Source organism: Armigeres subalbatus, chromosome 2, assembly GCF_024139115.2.
Source record: "Armigeres subalbatus isolate Guangzhou_Male chromosome 2, GZ_Asu_2, whole genome shotgun sequence".
NCBI lineage: Eukaryota > Metazoa > Arthropoda > Insecta > Diptera > Culicidae > Armigeres > Armigeres subalbatus.
In genome coordinates this window covers 452,047,864-452,064,789 of record NC_085140.1, presented here as the reverse complement: position 1 = coordinate 452,064,789, position 16,926 = coordinate 452,047,864, and the positions used below count along the sequence as shown (strand labels likewise).

Below are 16,926 nucleotides of genomic sequence, written 5' to 3'. Positions count from 1 at the left end.
TTAGGGGCCCTCCTTAGCCGTGCGGTAAGACGCGTGGCTACAAAACAAGACCACGCTGAGGGTGGCTGGGTTCGTTTCCCGGTGCCGGTCTAGGCAATTTTTGGTTTGGAAATTATCTCGACTTCCCTGGGCATAAAAGTATCATCGTGTTAGCCTCATGATATACGAATGCAGAAATGGTAACTTGGCTTAGAAACCTCGCAGTTAATACCTGTGGACGTGCTTAATGAACACTAAGCTGCGAGGCGGCAATGTCCCAGTGGGGATGTAATGCCAATGAACAAGAAGAAGAAGAAGAGTCATTGATTTGTTTATTTCTACTTTGTCACACAATCTGATCTTATTTCACCTCGGAAATAATTATAACACCATCGCTGGTTTTACATACAAAATGATTATCAGAAAAATATATTAAGCTCTTTTAGTGGAATGTATTAAACCGTCTAAGACGAATTAAGTACTGTCCATTTAATTCCACTAGTTAATTTTCGTTATCTTTGCAGATACGTATTTCGACCACAACTGTGTGGTCGTCTTCAGTGTCTTGTACTGTAGTCGAGTCGAGTACAAGACACTGAAGACGACCACACAGTTGTGGTCGAAATACGTATCTGCAAAGATAACGAAAATGATTATGTTTGAGGATCAATATCTCGATTTCTAGCGATTTTCCCAGCCTACAATGACCTGAATTTTCAATTAATGATTGTTATTTGTATGCATGTTTACTAAAAAGGCATGTTTTTGTTGGAAATAATTATAAAGCCACCCTTTTATATGGGGCTCCATAAAAAAGGTGATTGCAAGCTATTGGGTGTAAAATGGATATATGCAGTTTCTCAAACAAATAATTCAATTAATCATTTGTGTCAAATGTATTTATTCCTTTTCACACTGCTTATTTCAAAAGAAATAAATCAATAAATAAACAAACAATTACAATTACCAATATCCATAGCAAATTCTTAAAAAAAAAACTCCCAGGACCACATAAACACAGGTGAGATCAATCAGGGTAGAGGTGTCTTTTTATATTCACACGCAATGGAAAATTCATCTGCATAAACTGAGATGCATAGATCGCGAGCCACACCATGAACATAAAACAACATAAGTGAGTAGATATGTAGAACTATAACAAGCAGAGCAGATACCCAGCCGCACGAGATATGGATGGTTGAAAGGAAAAGGCAAAACAAAAACAACCGGAGAAAAAGAATATGCGCGTTGTTGCTCAGCTTCATACCGATCACAACCACTGCCGCCACTTCTTCTGTGCACTGAAAAACAGGGCTAGTTGCGAATCTAAAGCATTTAAAATGTGTCAACTTCATCATGAATGTGACTTACTCCGAAAAAAGCGTAACAAATCATAGAATCATAGTTTTTTCGGTAGAATCATAGTTTTTTCGGTTTAGAAAAGAAAATAGCAGAAATATTAAAAAGATTGATAACCTATCGGTACTAATTAAGATGTTAAAAACAAACAATGAAAAAATAGAGGCCATATCTGGAATTACCCTGATATTGGCGTCCTATTTATGTGCATGATGTTCAGCGTAATATTCGATTTTTTTTTATCTGTGTGGAACAGCTGCGCCGTTATCAAGAAACACGCAAATTCTATAAGAAGCTCAACCCATTCCGCAAAGGCTTCGTGCCGCGAGCCGAGATGTACAGAAATAAGGATGGGAGCATCTTGATTGACGAAAGTGTGGCGATCGAAAGGTATAGGAAAAACTTAGAGGACCAGAATCTGGGAAACAGATAAGTTCCCGGGAGTGTAGAAAGAAGGGGTCATATACCCCGCTAAAGTGATTCAACTTTTGACTTTTTCGCTCCCCTTCCTTTGTCTAAACTGTAACTTGATTGTGCACGTGCCATTTGAAGTATTACTATGAAAACAGCCGTTCCGTGAGGGGCCGCAGGGACTATGTCCAAGGGCTTAACGACCCCGCCCTATGGCCACTGCGAGCTAGGGAGCCTGCCTAGGATGTGGTGGGGTTTGACAGTGGGCACTGTTAAATCTCTACCTAAAGCTGCATTTATCTATAAGCAGGCCCTATCAAACCTAGTCAACACATCAACGTATATGGTGCCGTGTAGGATGCTGAAATAGAGGCGATAGAGGTACTTCTTCATACAACATGTATATATCGTCTCCAACTTAGCATCTTGTATTGCATCATGTACGATTTTATATAGACTGGGGAGCGACCGTGTGCTGCTCAAAGCGCACAAGCCCAACACGAGTGCCAACCGGCACATCAGGATTAATACCAGTGAGATCCTGATTACGGTATACTGGTCACGGCAAGCGACACACACGCGCGAAAGTAATGCAAAAAAAAACTACATGTAAAATAAACGTAAATTAACAAAAAAAGTCTGGCTGAACATTCTTATTCAACCTCAAACAGAGATAAGGGATAATAAGGGTTGCTGATTCACATTAGCTTTCCTATTACTATCAATGTGGTTGAACAGCCGTGAATATTACTTAATTTTCAATTTTAATCCCGTTTCTTTTTTTTACTTTCCTTACGTTAAAGAAATGGGGCCCTCCTTAACCGTGCGGTAAGACGCACGGCTACAAAGCAAGACCATGCTGAGGGTGGCTGGGTTCGATTCCCGGTGCCGGTCTAGGCAATTTTCGGATTGGAAATTGTCTCGTCTTCCCTGGGCATAGAAGTATCATCGTGCTAGCCTCATGATATACGAATGCAAAAATGGCTTAGAAACCTCGCAGTTAATAACTGTGGAAGTGCTAAATGAACACTAAGCTGCGAGGCGGCTCTGTCCCAGTGTGGGGATGTAATGCCAATAAGAAGAAGAAGAAGAAGAAGACGTTAAAGAAATGATGACGCGGGCGGCTAATCCGGAATTCAAATGAACAATCGCTCACTTTGGGCGATTGATAGTTTATTCTCGCGAAGGATGAACAATTCAACAAATTATATAAATGCTAATACGGTAGTGTAGAAGTTGCATAGGTCACATCACTTTCCATGGTGAATCCCGATCTATGTTACTGATTACCCGACCCATCTAACACAGCTCCCTTCCCGTGGTAATTGTGGATATGCAGAGGTATTCTCGGCCTCTACTAGCAACAATTATCACACACTAACATTCCCTCCCTTTCCCAACTGACTGTAAGGACCTGACCGGAGCCGTTATTGATCATCATTTGCGAGCTGCTGAAACGTGCACTTCGAGAATAGATGGTAAATCCCAACCACTATTCACTTAGATCGTAGTGCAATTTGCACCAGTTCTAATCAATCACGGAGTAGCAACCATTGATATGTACAGTCAGTCTAAGGTAAACTAAGAAGTTACTATGAAAATAGCCGTTCCGTGAAACGCATTAGCATAAGCATTGTTACGGTGTAATTCGTAGATTGGACACTAGTGATACTCATGTTTTACTTTTGAGATCCTCATCTAGAATGCTATCAGAAATCAAGAAGGGGAGTAGTCCTTGATTCCAGTCTTAAACAAAAAAACTAAAGCATGAGGATTACTACTCCTGGCCACGCCCATCTTCACCGTAACTAGGGAGAGGAAGGAAGTGTTGATGTAGTACTTACTTAACGAGAGGTCACCGACTTAGCGACACCCTCAAAAGTACCACGTAGTTGGATATTGAGGAAGGTATTCGTTGGGTCAGGATTTGCCTGCTTAGCCAGGGGCCCTCCTTAGCCGTGCGGTAAGATGCGCGGCTATAAGGCAAGACCATGCTGAGGGTAGCAGGGTTCGATTCCGGTCTAGACAATTTTCGGTTTGGAAATTGTCTCGACTTCCCTGGGCATAAGAGTATCATCGTGTTAGCCTCATGATATACGAATGCAAAAATGGTAACCTGGCTTAGAAACCTCGCGGTTAATAACTGTGGAAGTGCTTAATGAACACTAAGCTGCGAGGCGGCTCTGTCCCAGTGTGGGAATGTAATGCCAATAATAAGAATAAGAAAGGATTTGCCTGCAGCTGGCAATGTAACCGTGGTAGATCTTACCCCGTAACACACCACGTAAAGGTGTCTACCCAGCGTTACAGGTTAAAAATAGCCGTTCCGTGAAACGGTGCATAAACTATTTGAATATAGGCAACACATTGGCATCACATAATAGATCCTAAGCTGAAAGTCAGATATTGTTGCGAAGCGACCTGACTTTTGTATGCAAAATCATGAACAAAACCAAAATGTTTACTATTGATATTGATGTTATTCAGTATTTTGTTAATAGCTTTTGTTGCCAGCATCAAATCTTTTTATAACAGAGACAATCTTTCATATTGTATTTTTATTGTTTAATGCACAATGTTGCGGAACGGTTTTCCACAAAGGTAACTGTTTTCATAGCAATTTTCATACAAACTTCAAACTGCTTGTACTTATTCCAATAACACCCAAATTAGCTATAAAAAAATAGGATAAATATTTTTTTATAGTCATTATCTAAGCATAAAGGAGCGATAAAGTCAAAATTTTTACCACTCTAATTTCACATTTACAAAAAAAAAACGAAGTGTGAGCTCAATCAAAAATTTGTTTTTTCTAAGTAATTTAATTGAAGATGCGGATCATTTTTATACGTTTAGTTGCTATTAGAGGATGCTATCGAAGGGTATTAAAATTGAATTTGTTTTTTTTTTCATTGTAGGCCCTTATCAACTGTTAAGCGAGAAATGTAATTTTGTTAAGAAAATTATTTTGAGCTTTTTAGTGGAATGTCTTCACTTATCATAAGAAAAATAGATTTGGCTGATGTCTATATTTTGCATATATGCTCTAGAAGAAAAAAAGTTTATGTGATCTGAAGTTTAAAATTTACGTGTTTGGTTATCTTTAATGAAGTGTGTTTCTTAATTGAGTGCACGAATTCGTTTGAGGAGTTTGTATACGGGGACGTGCAATGGTGCAATATGTGTGGCTGAGTGATAATATAAGAAATACATGAACATAACATTGCTCAGAATAGATCTGGAAGAGTGAAGTGAATTGTTTTTGGACACTAGAAATGATCATCGTTTCCTCAGTTCATTGAACCGGAATTGGATTAATTTGGTGAGATTGTTTCAATATGTTTTTATATGATTCCAAAACTAAATACGCGCTGGATTAAAGAATCCGGAAGTTTGTTTATGGATCCATTATCCAATTGATAATGGTAGCATAAACAGGCGGGGCTTATTGTAAGTGAAAGTGGCCTCGGACTGGACGTGAGTTACCAGGCAGTCTGAAATGGGTCACTGGAGCTGCGATAGAGCTAACACCTTCTAACTCCCGGGCTAAAGCTGACTTTATTACAGTTAGCTTTCTTCCATAATACCACTGCCAGACAGTGGGAGTTAGATTGAAGATACACACACACACAATGTCTTCACTTATCATAAGACGAGTTTGTACAACCCCATTTAATTCCACCACTTCCGGGAGTTCCAGAGTATGCCGAAGCCGTTCCCCAGAAAAGTCGTAAACACCCAGAAGTTCACCAAGAGGATATTGGAATCAGGAAACATCGGAGAAGAGGACATCATGGTATCATTCGACGTTGCGGCATTGTTCCCAAGCGTTCCAGTGAAGGATGCTCTAACCTTTTGGAGGATTGGCTACTAGCACAAAGGACGGATACAGCATGGCGAGGAAAAGTAAAGATGTATCTCAAGCTTGCAAGGTTATGCATGAATGAGAACTACTTTACATTCCGTGGAAGCTTCTACAAACAAACGAAGGGTGCACCTATGGGAAATCCGCTATCACCGTTTTTGTGCGAATTATTCATGGCGAATTTGGAGGACAACCTAGAGGAACAAGGAGTACTACCCGAGAAATGGTGAAGATAAGTGGACGACAGTTTCAGCATTATCAACCGGAAAGATCTACCCAGGATTTTGGAAGCGATAAACAACGTGCATAAAGACATCAAATTTACCCAGGAGGAGGAAAAGGATGGTAAATTACCTTTCTTAGATCTACTGGTTATCAAGGGAACAAATGCAACATTAGACATCGAAATCTACAGGAAGCCCACCAACACCATGAGAGTCATCCCATACACATCAAATCATTCGTATCAGCATGGCAGCTTTTCATCACATGATCCACAGGATGCAGACGATCCCCCTAAGCGAAGAAGGAAAAACGAAGGAGCTACAACACATCATGGAAACAGCGAAGATCAACGGATACAAGGAAAGAACAATACAAGCAACCATCAACAAGTAGCAGAGGAACCTACGGATAAACGAACTGACAACACTGACACCGATCGATGAACCGCTGAAGAGGGTATCGGTCTCCTATGATCAACACATCACCCACCAGCTACGCCATCGACTGAGGAAATTCGGCATCGATTTAGTATTCTCCAGCAGAAGTAATCAACTGAAGACACTGTTGGGCTCCACAAAGGATAGAGTAGAAATGTTAAATAAGGCAGGGGTTTATCAAATTAATTGTTCGCAGTGTAAAAAAGTATATGTAGGTCAAACAAAAAGATCGTTAGATGTAAGGTTCAAAGAACATATTGCAGAAGTAAGTAAGGCTAAGAGGGAAACTGATAAGGGATTAAATTATGAGTTTAGGTCTAAGGTAGCTGAATATGTATATCAGGAAAATCATTCAATTACGACATCAAACATTAAAATTTTAAGTGGAAACTTGATGTTGCTGAGAGCTTGGAAATCTACCGACAGGTACAAACGCGGTTGTTGAATAAAGATCAAGGAAATGGTAGCTCCTGGCTCTTCCAGTTTATACCTAAGAATTAAGCGCAACAAGCGAGCAGAAGTAAGCACCGTAATAAAGTGGTGGAATTAAATGGGATTGTACAAACTCGTCTTATGACAAGTGAGAAATGTCAATTATTATTCTTAACAACGTATGTAATTATTAGATATTGGGATGAAAAATTCCCTACGATGAGTTTGACCGATTGAAAAAGGTGGATTAAAGGCAAATTAACTATATCTGAAAATTATTTCTAAAATCCTATCTAATCCAAGATGTATGCGCATCCAATTCTTGTTCACTAAAATATTCATTATTTTGACAACATCGCCTGCAGAAGACACTCGATGCTGTATCGGTCACGTAAAATAGGTATTTCATGGGCCCCCCTTACCAGCCCTGCAAAAAGAAATAGAACCATACTCCTTATTTGTAGCACAGAGACCTTTTCCATCGTCAGTCTTTTGAACAAAGTCTGTTCTCGGTCTCTGTATTTATAAATTCAATTTATAGTAATGACATTAAGCTGCATCATACAAAAAAATAAATTTTCAATGTCGAAATGCATCCAAATGAAACTATTGTTTACATTTAGATGAAGCGTTATCTCAGCAAGCCAACTACTTTCAACAGTAAAAGTGAAAAATCGATTTAGGATTTTTATGTACCAATGTGTTAAAAAGCAATCAAGAGGGGGAATCACATTTTGAATAAAGACATGAACTGAATATGACTGAGAATGATTCTTACATTTTGATTCGACATCCAGAACGACATCCAGCTTTGCATTCCACCAGCAAAACTTAAAATGATAGCGATTCAGCAATTATTCTCTGGCTTCTTTTGGCAGCCGCCTCGCTTTTTCCTGGGACAGTAAGCAGCTCCACCTTCCACTCTAATCCAGGATACCAGCGCGAGAAAAACCCGACTTTTTCATACACTTTTCGCACACCTCACTAATGCTAATAGCTTCTTGCTTTATCCTTCTTCCTTTGGTCCCACGCAAAACACCTTCCAAACATTCAGCGAATTTGGCGCCCGCAGTTTTTTTCCGCCCCACGATTGCACCACCAAAACACCGAAACGCGGATTCGCAGCACCCAATGAAGCGGAAACGAATAGTATTTGGAATACGGAACCGCGGATATAAATGGGATTTCCGACACTGCACTGCACTCTGTCCCGCTATACACCGACCGTGAAGAAAACTTAAGATGGAGAATGCTTTTTTGCTGTCGTCGTGCGAGACTTTTTGCTTCTTTTCTGCGATGCGCTCCGTTTTCCACTGACAGCTGAAGACCTTCGCTTGCGATGTTCTTCTAGGAGGGGTCGTTTAAATTTAACGATAAACACGGAAAACGAAATGGTAAGTTTCTAGTATACCTTACACCGTGTTCAGACTACGATATTTACCATTTGATAAAGCGTATCTTTGACGTCGAAAATTTCACATCTGATTTCCACTGAGAAAAAAATATGTTATATCTCGAGCAACATATGATTAGGGCCGAAAAACCAACAATGCTGAACCGAGAAAAATGAGGTTCAAGTTTTCTATGACTAATTTAATTCATTTATTGAATTTGAAACTCATTTCATGGCCAAAACCATGTCAATGCTATAAGTAAATGGTTATATTATAACAGCAGATTAAGATTAATTGAAAAACCATTCGAAATCTACAAAATTTCAACTAAAACAAAAATTGCGCCGTTTACTCGCATTACCCGCAACACGTCTGGTTTTTAAGCCGTTTGCTCAAAGCTAGTAATATCATCGGATTTGTTTAGATTTGCTAGCCAGAGCAGTTCTGCTATGCGATATATCAAAAACCAAGTAAGAATATACATTTTGAAATAATTTGAAGCTAGTTTTTCTAAATAAACAATATAAAGTGAACGGCCTGAAAACCAAAGCAAACATTCCGCATGGTAGTTAAGGGCGCCAATAAAGGACTTAAAAACCACTATAGTGCAAATGGTTCATGAGACGTTCACTCAAAATAGCAATAAATGTGTTTCTTAAGAAATATTAAGTACGGAGTTTTACCTACGATAAAGAATCATTTTCAAAGCAATCGTTTACGCTAGAAAATTAAGAAGCATGATTTTGGTTTATAAGCCGTAATCATATGTTACGCGAGATATATAGGCAGTAAAATAATGTCCCGCATACACACTTAAAATAAATCGCAGATTTCTGTGAAATTTCACCGAAATCTCAACAGCAGAACTGTTCGGTAAAAATTTTACAGATTTTATGGTGGTTTTGACAGGTGAACAAAGGAAAATACCGCAGAAAATCGGTGAAATAATTACCGAACAAATCTGCTGTTGAAATTTCGGTGATTTGAAGCAAAATTCACCGAAATCTGTGAAATGATTTAAGTGTGTAGAAAAATATCAAACATCAATTTTTCCACTAATCGTTTTTCGATTATACATTTTATGATTGGATTATTTATGGTATCGTAGTAAATTATACACAAATTGTACCATGAATAATTTTGACGATAGCCTCTACAATTTTTGGAATTTGGATGATACACTGAACGGACCCGTTGAGTATCGTTACCATTCGAGAATGACTTTTTTGCGAACAAAAAGAATTGCTGTATCATTGAGGTTACAATTTCTTTATCATGCATTTAATGATTCAATGAATAATAATCGTTAGGTGTATGATCGAATAGTTTGACATTTTTTATTTATATCATAAAATCATAAAAGCGCTATTATTTGTAGAATTATCATCCCATGAATATAGAAACTGAATAATATTACCGATTCGATGAATGGTTCATTTCTATTCGAGTTGTTCTTAAGAATGAATAAAAAAAAATTATTATGGTTTATAGTATAGGACACTGCACGGATTGCTTTGTCTCTTTTTCGCTGCAAAGAAATTAGAAAACAACAAGGCCAGTAAACGTCAAAATTTATGAAGAACAAAAGAGAAAGAGATATTTCCGTGCAGTGCCCTATAGAAAGTGGAATATATAAATAGCTGGGCGAAGATAAATTCTCTGTCTCCAAACGAACTGTCAAACGTGTCTCCAAACGAGCATGACGTCACGATTTCAATGTAAATGTTAAGGGTTGTGACATTATATATGCGCGTGTGCACGGTTAAAAAACCGACTCAGCCATGCTTTCGCTCATCTATATAGATTCTACTATCTATAGTTTATAGCGAGGTTTATAGTTATCCAGCATTTTACGAGCGCTAATGGCCGCCACAATCCAACTCAGTTTTTGGTAGGGTGGAAACAGTTTGAAGTTTGGCTTGTGTCGTATGACACAAAAACGATAAGTTTTCATCATCATAATGATGAATTCATGATGATGATGATCGCTGCGGTGTCATACAACACAAGCCAAACGTCAAATCGAATGCATCCTACCAAAATGTGAGTTAAATTGTGGCGGCCATTACCGCACGTAAAATGCTGGATAGACCAATGAAAATAAATACTAAGGTATAAAAATCCATATATTGTGTGCGTGCCTTTCGTGTATTGTGAAAAAGCTACTACACTACTACATTCGAACGAGCTCTTATAAGAAACCGTGCAAATGTACGTCACCATTTGCTGTTTACATTCATTCACTAATACGCTTGCATTTGGTCTTTTTCCTCACCTTCTATCTATCTCATTGGTTACAGACCGTAAACTTCATTGATTAAGGTCAAGGTAATTGTTTTACCATAAATAAGTATTGTTCGAAGAACTTATGCTACGTTTAGATAAGGCAAGTGAATTGATCAATTCAACTGAGTTGTTCAATTCACTTGCCTTGCCAAAACGTAGCATTAGTGTCAATGGGTAACGATATTGCTTTGCCAAAACGTAGCATTAGTGTCAATGGGTAACGATATGAACTATGTCCATGTCCATGTTATATGTTTAACTGTACGAAGAACAGTAAATGATTATCGATATATCGATCATATATTATGGGTGGTTCTGTTGCAACTGGGTCCTAAAATGAGGAATCGATATTTCTAGGCCCTCCTTAGCCGTGCGGTAAGACGCGCGGCTACAAAGCAAAACCATGCTGAGGGTGGCTGGGTTCGATTCCCGGTGCTGGTCTAGACAATTTTCGGATTGGAAATTGTCTCGACATCCTTGAGCATAAAAGTATCATCGTGTTTCATGATATACGAATGCAAAAATCGGCTTAGAAACGCAGTTAATAACTGTGGAAGTGATTAATGAACACTAAGCTGCGAGGTGGCTCTGTCCCAGTGTGGGGGGATGTAATGCCAATAAGAAGAAGAAGAAGAAGAAGAAGCATAATTTTTGAAAATGTTGTATGTCCAAATGGGAAACTTTCTTTCATTACGCTCTCCTTCTCTAATATCAAAGCTAATTTTGCATTCATTGCAATATTTCCACCTCAGCACGCAAGACAAAGCTATTTTCTTTATAGATCTCTGTTGAAACATCCGAGGTAATGTTAGTAAGGCTGCGTAATAATCGAAAGAGATAGGGTAAAGTCCCCAATAGTGGACCCCCAACCAAATTTACATTACTGCAGCACATTGTAAACATTTTGCCATGAAATTTCATCGGGAGAACCTATCTTACAGTCCTATGATTTGATTACATGCATTGGAAATGCTATGGAAAGTAAAACTAGATGATTTTTTACAATTCTATAAAAAATACACACAAGAGTGTCCATTATAGGAATATTTTGGGGATAATAGGAAGAAGAACGTCGTGTATTTGAGTTGTTTGAACACTCAAATACACGACGTTATTCGTTGAAATTATCATTTTAAAGTCTCACTGAATTCGCCCTATAGTAGACGCCCTGAGGGTCCATAATAGGAACTTGCTTCCCTATAGTCGACACTTCATTTTATTTTTATGTTCCGTTTCGGGACGTTCTTCTTCCCTATTATGGCCCCCCAAAAATATTCCTATAATGGACACTCTTGTGTGTATTTGTATGTACCGCGAAGAGGAAATGCAGAGCTGGGTATTAGATATGAAGCAGAAATAATATGTTGAAAATTTTTACTCCTTATAACAGGAAGAGCAAAATTCCGCTACTAGGGGGTACTATTGGGCACCCTAATAATCATTTTAAAAAATCACGCGAGATTTGAATTTATTTCAGCTGGATTCAACTGGTTGCAGCGATTTCAATGTAATATTCACCTTTTTTTTTGCTGTGAGGGAGCTACCCAGGTAACCATTAAGCACTTTAATAAGCCTTATATAAACCATAAAACAACATTTCAGTGCCTATAAGCTGTATATATGATTTTCAAGTGCTAATTAGCAGTATAAACTTCAAGCAGTAAAAGAAGCCGTATATCGGTATATAACGCTTCGATATAATGCTCACCAGCCCTATGGATACAAGCCGAATAAGGAAATTATTATTACCAATTTAGAGCCACTTTCTATGACGTTTTGGTAGAATCAATAACAACAACACCTAGAGTTTCAATAATAAGAACAACCTGTCTCTTTTACTCGCACTAGAAATCTAGGAATCCTGTGTGAATCTGTCGTGTATGCTTTTCAGTGGTATTTACAAAACATGGAGAATGCCGGATAAATGTTTAATGGGCTGGGGGCTTTATTCTACGGCAATTTTTATAATCTTCACCTGGAAGATTCTTCTTGAATACAAAAAAGTTATTTACAGATTGTTCCTTAGATTGTTATTGTTTAATTTTCAATGCTTTCTCGCCTATGTTATAGAGGCAGATGAAATCCTTCTGCTTTTTATCCCTTCCCAGCAATACATCTATTCAAATCCTTGATGGATCATATGGTAAACTGAGCGGCCAATCTAAACCAAAACCATCAAACACAGTTCGAGCGTTCAAGCCCGGAGTTAAATATAATTATCAAAAAAATCATAGATTCCCCAACGGGAAGAAAAAAGAAAGAACGCATTAAAATATAAACAAATATTTTCCATTTCATTTTTTTTTTCGTTCCCTTTCAACTCGTCTAAAAAATTTGACATTTTGGCATAGGCGTGGAAAAATAGGTAGGGGCAAGCACTATATCAGCCAAATAATTCGCCAAAAGCGGCTTTTGAGCAGCACTAAAGAATCTTTTAAGTCTTATAAGCACTGTTGACAGGGTTTTAATGCGACTATAGAGCCGAAATAAAGTCGATTTTAACGGCTTAATGGTTACTTGGGTATGAAAATAGCCATCTTGAACCGTATAGGCCTTTTCACGAGACGGTAAAAAACAGCTGCTTTTATCGTCAATTGACAGTTCTTCTATGAAGGTGACAGCTTCGGGGTTGCGGGCCTGTTTAGCGGTTGTAAACAAGTGCAGTCTCGGCAGTGTCACATGAAAAGGCCTATTGAACACATTCGAATTGGAAAGTCTTGGCCAGTGTCAGGTTCTCAGTGTATACGTAGTTTGTGATGAGCCTTTGCGATGTTTTTTCAATGTCAAAACAAATCAGTAAACTCGTGAACGCGTTTCAAACGACAACTTTTCGATACGGCGACTGCATTGTTATCTTGTGCGGTTTTGAGGTTTTTTTTTATCAAAAATTCAAAGAAAACCTATTTCTACACGCAGTGTTTGCTGTGAAGTTGAAACAACTCTTTTAAAGGTAAGTTATAGAACAGAAAAAGCGAACAAATACGCTTTATTTCTATTGAAATTCTTGTGAAAGATATGTCCTGAAGTCATATCACATTGTTTGGTTATTTCCTTGCTCTGCAGGCGCTCGTGATTCGATTTTTTGGTCAGACATAATGTCTTTCATTGATCTTTCTGGTGACGGTGGTGTCCAGAAGCAGATTCTTCTAGAAGGGACAGGAATCGATACCCCATCAAATGGGTGCAGCGTATCACTGCACTATACCGGTACGCTAGATTCAGACGGGAAACAGTTCGATTCGAGCAGGGACAGGAATGAGCCATTTGAATTCAAGCTTGGGCAGGGATCTGTAATTAAGGCATTTGATATGGGAGTAGCCACTATGAAACTTGGCGAACGGTGTATATTGAAATGCGCTCCAGATTATGCCTACGGTGCTTCCGGTAGCCCTCCAAATATTCCCCCTAATTCAACGTTGAATTTTGAGCTGGAAATGCTTGGTTGGAAGGGAGAAGATCTAAGTCCGCAGTCGGATCAGGGTATAGTCCGATTCATACAAAAAGTAGGCGAGGGCAAGAAAACACCGAATGATGGAGCTTTTGTTAAAATTCATTTAGTCGGTCAGTATGGTGGAAAGGTGTTCGAGGATCGTGATGCGGAATTCACACTCGGAGAGGGCGAAGAAGCCGGCGTGATTGCCGGGGTGGAAATTGCCTTGGAAAAGTTCAAGAAAATGGAAACTTCCAAACTCATTCTAAAGCCACAGTTTGCCTTTGGACCTGTAGAAAAGCCGGAGTTCCAGTTGCCAGCCAATGCAACGGTTGAGTACATCGTGACACTGAAGGAATTTGAAAGGGAACCTGATAGTTGGAAACTGGACGATGCCGAACGAATGGAGCAAGCTAAATTGTTTAAAGAGAAGGGTACCAACTATTTCAAGGACAGTAAGTTTAAACTAGCCCTCAAGATGTACGAGAAATCATTGGGATTCCTGACAAGCAGCGGTAAGTTAGAATTTAATGATTGTACTAACTGCGGAATAATTTCAAAACGTTTGTTGTAGACACTGAAGATTCTAAACAGTTCAAACTGACTGTTTACTTGAACAAAGCCTTGTGTCATCAAAAGCTGAGTGATCAAGATGAGGCGAAGGATGCGGTAGGTTAAAACGAATAACGTTTTATTTTGATGATGTGCTTTTTAATGCATTAATTGTTCTACAGTGTAACAAGGCTTTAGAAATTGATCACAAGAACGTGAAGGCCTTGTACCGTCGCGGTCAATCTAGGCTGTCGTTAGGGGATTTCGAAAACGCCCTGACGGACTTCAATGCTGTTCGTGAAATTGAACCGGAAAATAAGGCTGCCCTAAACCAGATTACAATTTGCAAACAAAAAATCAAGGACTACAACGAACAACAAAAGAAAGTTTTTGCAAATATGTTCACAAAGTTCGCCAAGAGTGATAAACAGGTAAGCGATTGTAATCAAATTTTATATGTTAAACAATGTTCTTCAGTTTGTAGTATTTTTTTATTATTAATTGATTCACATAATTTACCCATAAATACTGAATATTTAGTAAATTTTTCCAACCAACTTCTTCGGTACAACGAAATTTACGAATGCCATTGAAAATCACATAATACAATGATCAGCGTGAGGAGGAGTGGCAGAGTAAGCAACCGGATGTGATGAAGCAAAACTTTGGTGAATGGCGTGACGATGAACGAGAACACGAGCCTACCCGTTTTGAGCAGGAAAATCCAGATGTCATAATGCTGAACGAATCGTTGAAAGATTTTAGAAACATGTAAGTTTAACGCTGCTACGTTCCCAACATTTCTGGAAAATGCCCTAAATTCTATTTGATACAATTATTCGGACATGGTGCGATTATTTTGTAGTCTGCTTCAGTGTACCATTACCATAAAAATGATTCTTAAAAATAATTATTTCATTCTATATAAAAATCGGAAAGATTAATTAGTACGTATTAATAAATGAAACGCATCTTGTCAGTTGATACAGAATACAAATTAAGCTTTGATCAAAAAGAAACTGATTGCAGATTTATTCGAGAGAAAATATTATGTCTTGAACCGGCATAGGACGGACTTAGGGCAGACGGCACTGTTATAACCTATTCAGGTTACGAGCATTTCGAGAGACGAGCTAGTCTCGCTAATAAAGACAAAAAAAAGGTTACGAGCATTTATGAGGTATTTGACGGGAATTGATAATAAGAAATAAAATTAAAATAAGATGAGGTAACTTTGACATCAAGATACTCTTTATCATGCCATTAATGCTCGTAATCTGGATAGGCTATTATTCCATATCCATATACGAAACCGTATGCCGAAAAAATGTCAGCCAAGTGAAGAAATTAGAGTTTAAAGAGAAATTTTCACAAATCCGAAAAAAATTCCGTCGGATATTAAGGGTTTTTAAAATTTAGTCTTGTCGAAGTCCAGTGAATTTCGCCTATTTGAAAAAGCATTAAAAACCCTATTTTATCCACCCTGTCGGGATTCCCTGTTGCATGCAAGCTGTTGGTAAGTGCCAAAAAAGTTGGCTAGACTTTTTTTCCATTACTACTGGGCCCATAAATGAATTTTAACAAAAGCTCCATCATTCGGTGTTTTCTTGCCCTCGCCTACTTTAAGGATTATTAAAATTTAGTCTTGTCGGAGTCACGTGAATTTCGCCTATTTGAAAAAGTATTAAAAACCCTATTTTATCCACTCTGTCGGGATTCCCTGTCGCATGCAAGCTGTTGGTAAGTGCCAAAAAAGTTGGCTAGACTTTTTTTTCCATTACTACTGGGCCCATAATGGGGGTCTCGTAGCGTAGTTGGCTACACGTTCGCCTTATAAGCGAATGATCATGGGTTCGATTCCCAGCCCCTCCATCAAACCCTCGTCAGTCGCCGGATCCGCAGCCCATACGGTAGCGTTTTGGGGTACGCGCCTTACCGTCACGGCTGCCTGATGACGACTGACAACTTGTTCTTCTCGGAGGCATTCCTGCAATGTTACCCGGATTAACTGACAACCGAACATTGCAACGATCATTGGATACACGACATGGACAAACGGATACAATGGACTCACGAGAAGATGAACTGGCAACGACAACAATAATAAATAATGGATATCTCGCTTAACTTTTCAAAAGGACCTAAGTAAAATTTTTTCATGAATTAATTTGAATAGCGCAATCAACAGAACAACATGAAAGTTATTGATTGCAGTATTCAAATTAATTCATAAAAAATGTTACTTAGGTCCTTTTGAAAAAGTTAAGCGAGATATCTAAAAATCGATTCTGTGTGGATTCTGTACAGCAGAATGCCTACCAAATAAATATACGAATGAAAAAAAATACTGGGCCCATTATCCGATTCGGGCAATTTTTAATAAAATATCAAGGCAATTGTACCCATGAGGCAGAGGGAGTTGGACAATTAGACTAAAGGCAGGTTGATCCATCGCCAAGAAACAAGTATATCGGCCTGGATTAGCAGACCTAATAGAGAATTAGAGAGCTAAACTTTGGCTTGACTCACTTCTTAAAAATGCTTCAAGTGGTACCT

The 16,926-nt window shown here is 38.5% G+C and overlaps 2 protein-coding genes across 4 annotated transcripts in view; one reads left to right on the top strand and one right to left on the bottom strand.

The window, feature by feature from the left end:
• LOC134213751 (transcriptional regulator ATRX-like) overlaps positions 1-8,014 on the bottom strand; it is a 44,257-nt gene extending 36,243 nt beyond the window's left edge. Inside the window, exon 1 of the mRNA XM_062693070.1 lies at positions 7,487-8,014. Within this exon, the coding sequence (XP_062549054.1) occupies positions 7,487-7,488 (2 nt within the window). The 5' untranslated portion in view covers positions 7,489-8,014. The remainder of the gene's footprint in view (positions 1-7,486) is intronic.
• A 5,169-nt stretch (positions 8,015-13,183) lies between these two features.
• LOC134218217 (FK506-binding protein 59) lies at positions 13,184-15,389 on the top strand. 3 transcript variants are annotated; one of them, XM_062697133.1, is made up of 5 exons: positions 13,184-13,338; positions 13,452-14,333; positions 14,393-14,487; positions 14,553-14,801; positions 14,987-15,389. In XM_062697133.1, exons 2-5 carry the CDS (start codon positions 13,484-13,486, stop codon positions 15,143-15,145), a joined length of 1,353 nt encoding a protein of 450 aa, XP_062553117.1. In that variant the 5' UTR covers positions 13,184-13,338; positions 13,452-13,483; the 3' UTR covers positions 15,146-15,389. The 3 variants fall into 3 exon arrangements, with proteins under 3 accessions (XP_062553117.1, XP_062553119.1, XP_062553118.1); XM_062697135.1 differs by having other exon boundaries at positions 14,911-15,129; XM_062697134.1 differs by having other exon boundaries at positions 13,188-13,338; positions 13,415-14,333.
• The last annotated feature ends 1,537 nt before the right edge of the window (positions 15,390-16,926 follow it).

Coding starts and splice junctions, on each gene's coding strand:
- LOC134218217 (XM_062697133.1), top strand. CDS start 13,484: ATGTCTTTCATTGATCTTTCTGGTGACGGTGGTGTCCAGAAGCAGATT. Junction 14,334..14,392: donor GGGATTCCTGACAAGCAGCG/GTAAGTTAGAAT, acceptor CGTTTGTTGTAG/ACACTGAAGATTCTAAACAG. Junction 14,802..14,986: donor TCGCCAAGAGTGATAAACAG/GTAAGCGATTGT, acceptor TACAATGATCAG/CGTGAGGAGGAGTGGCAGAG.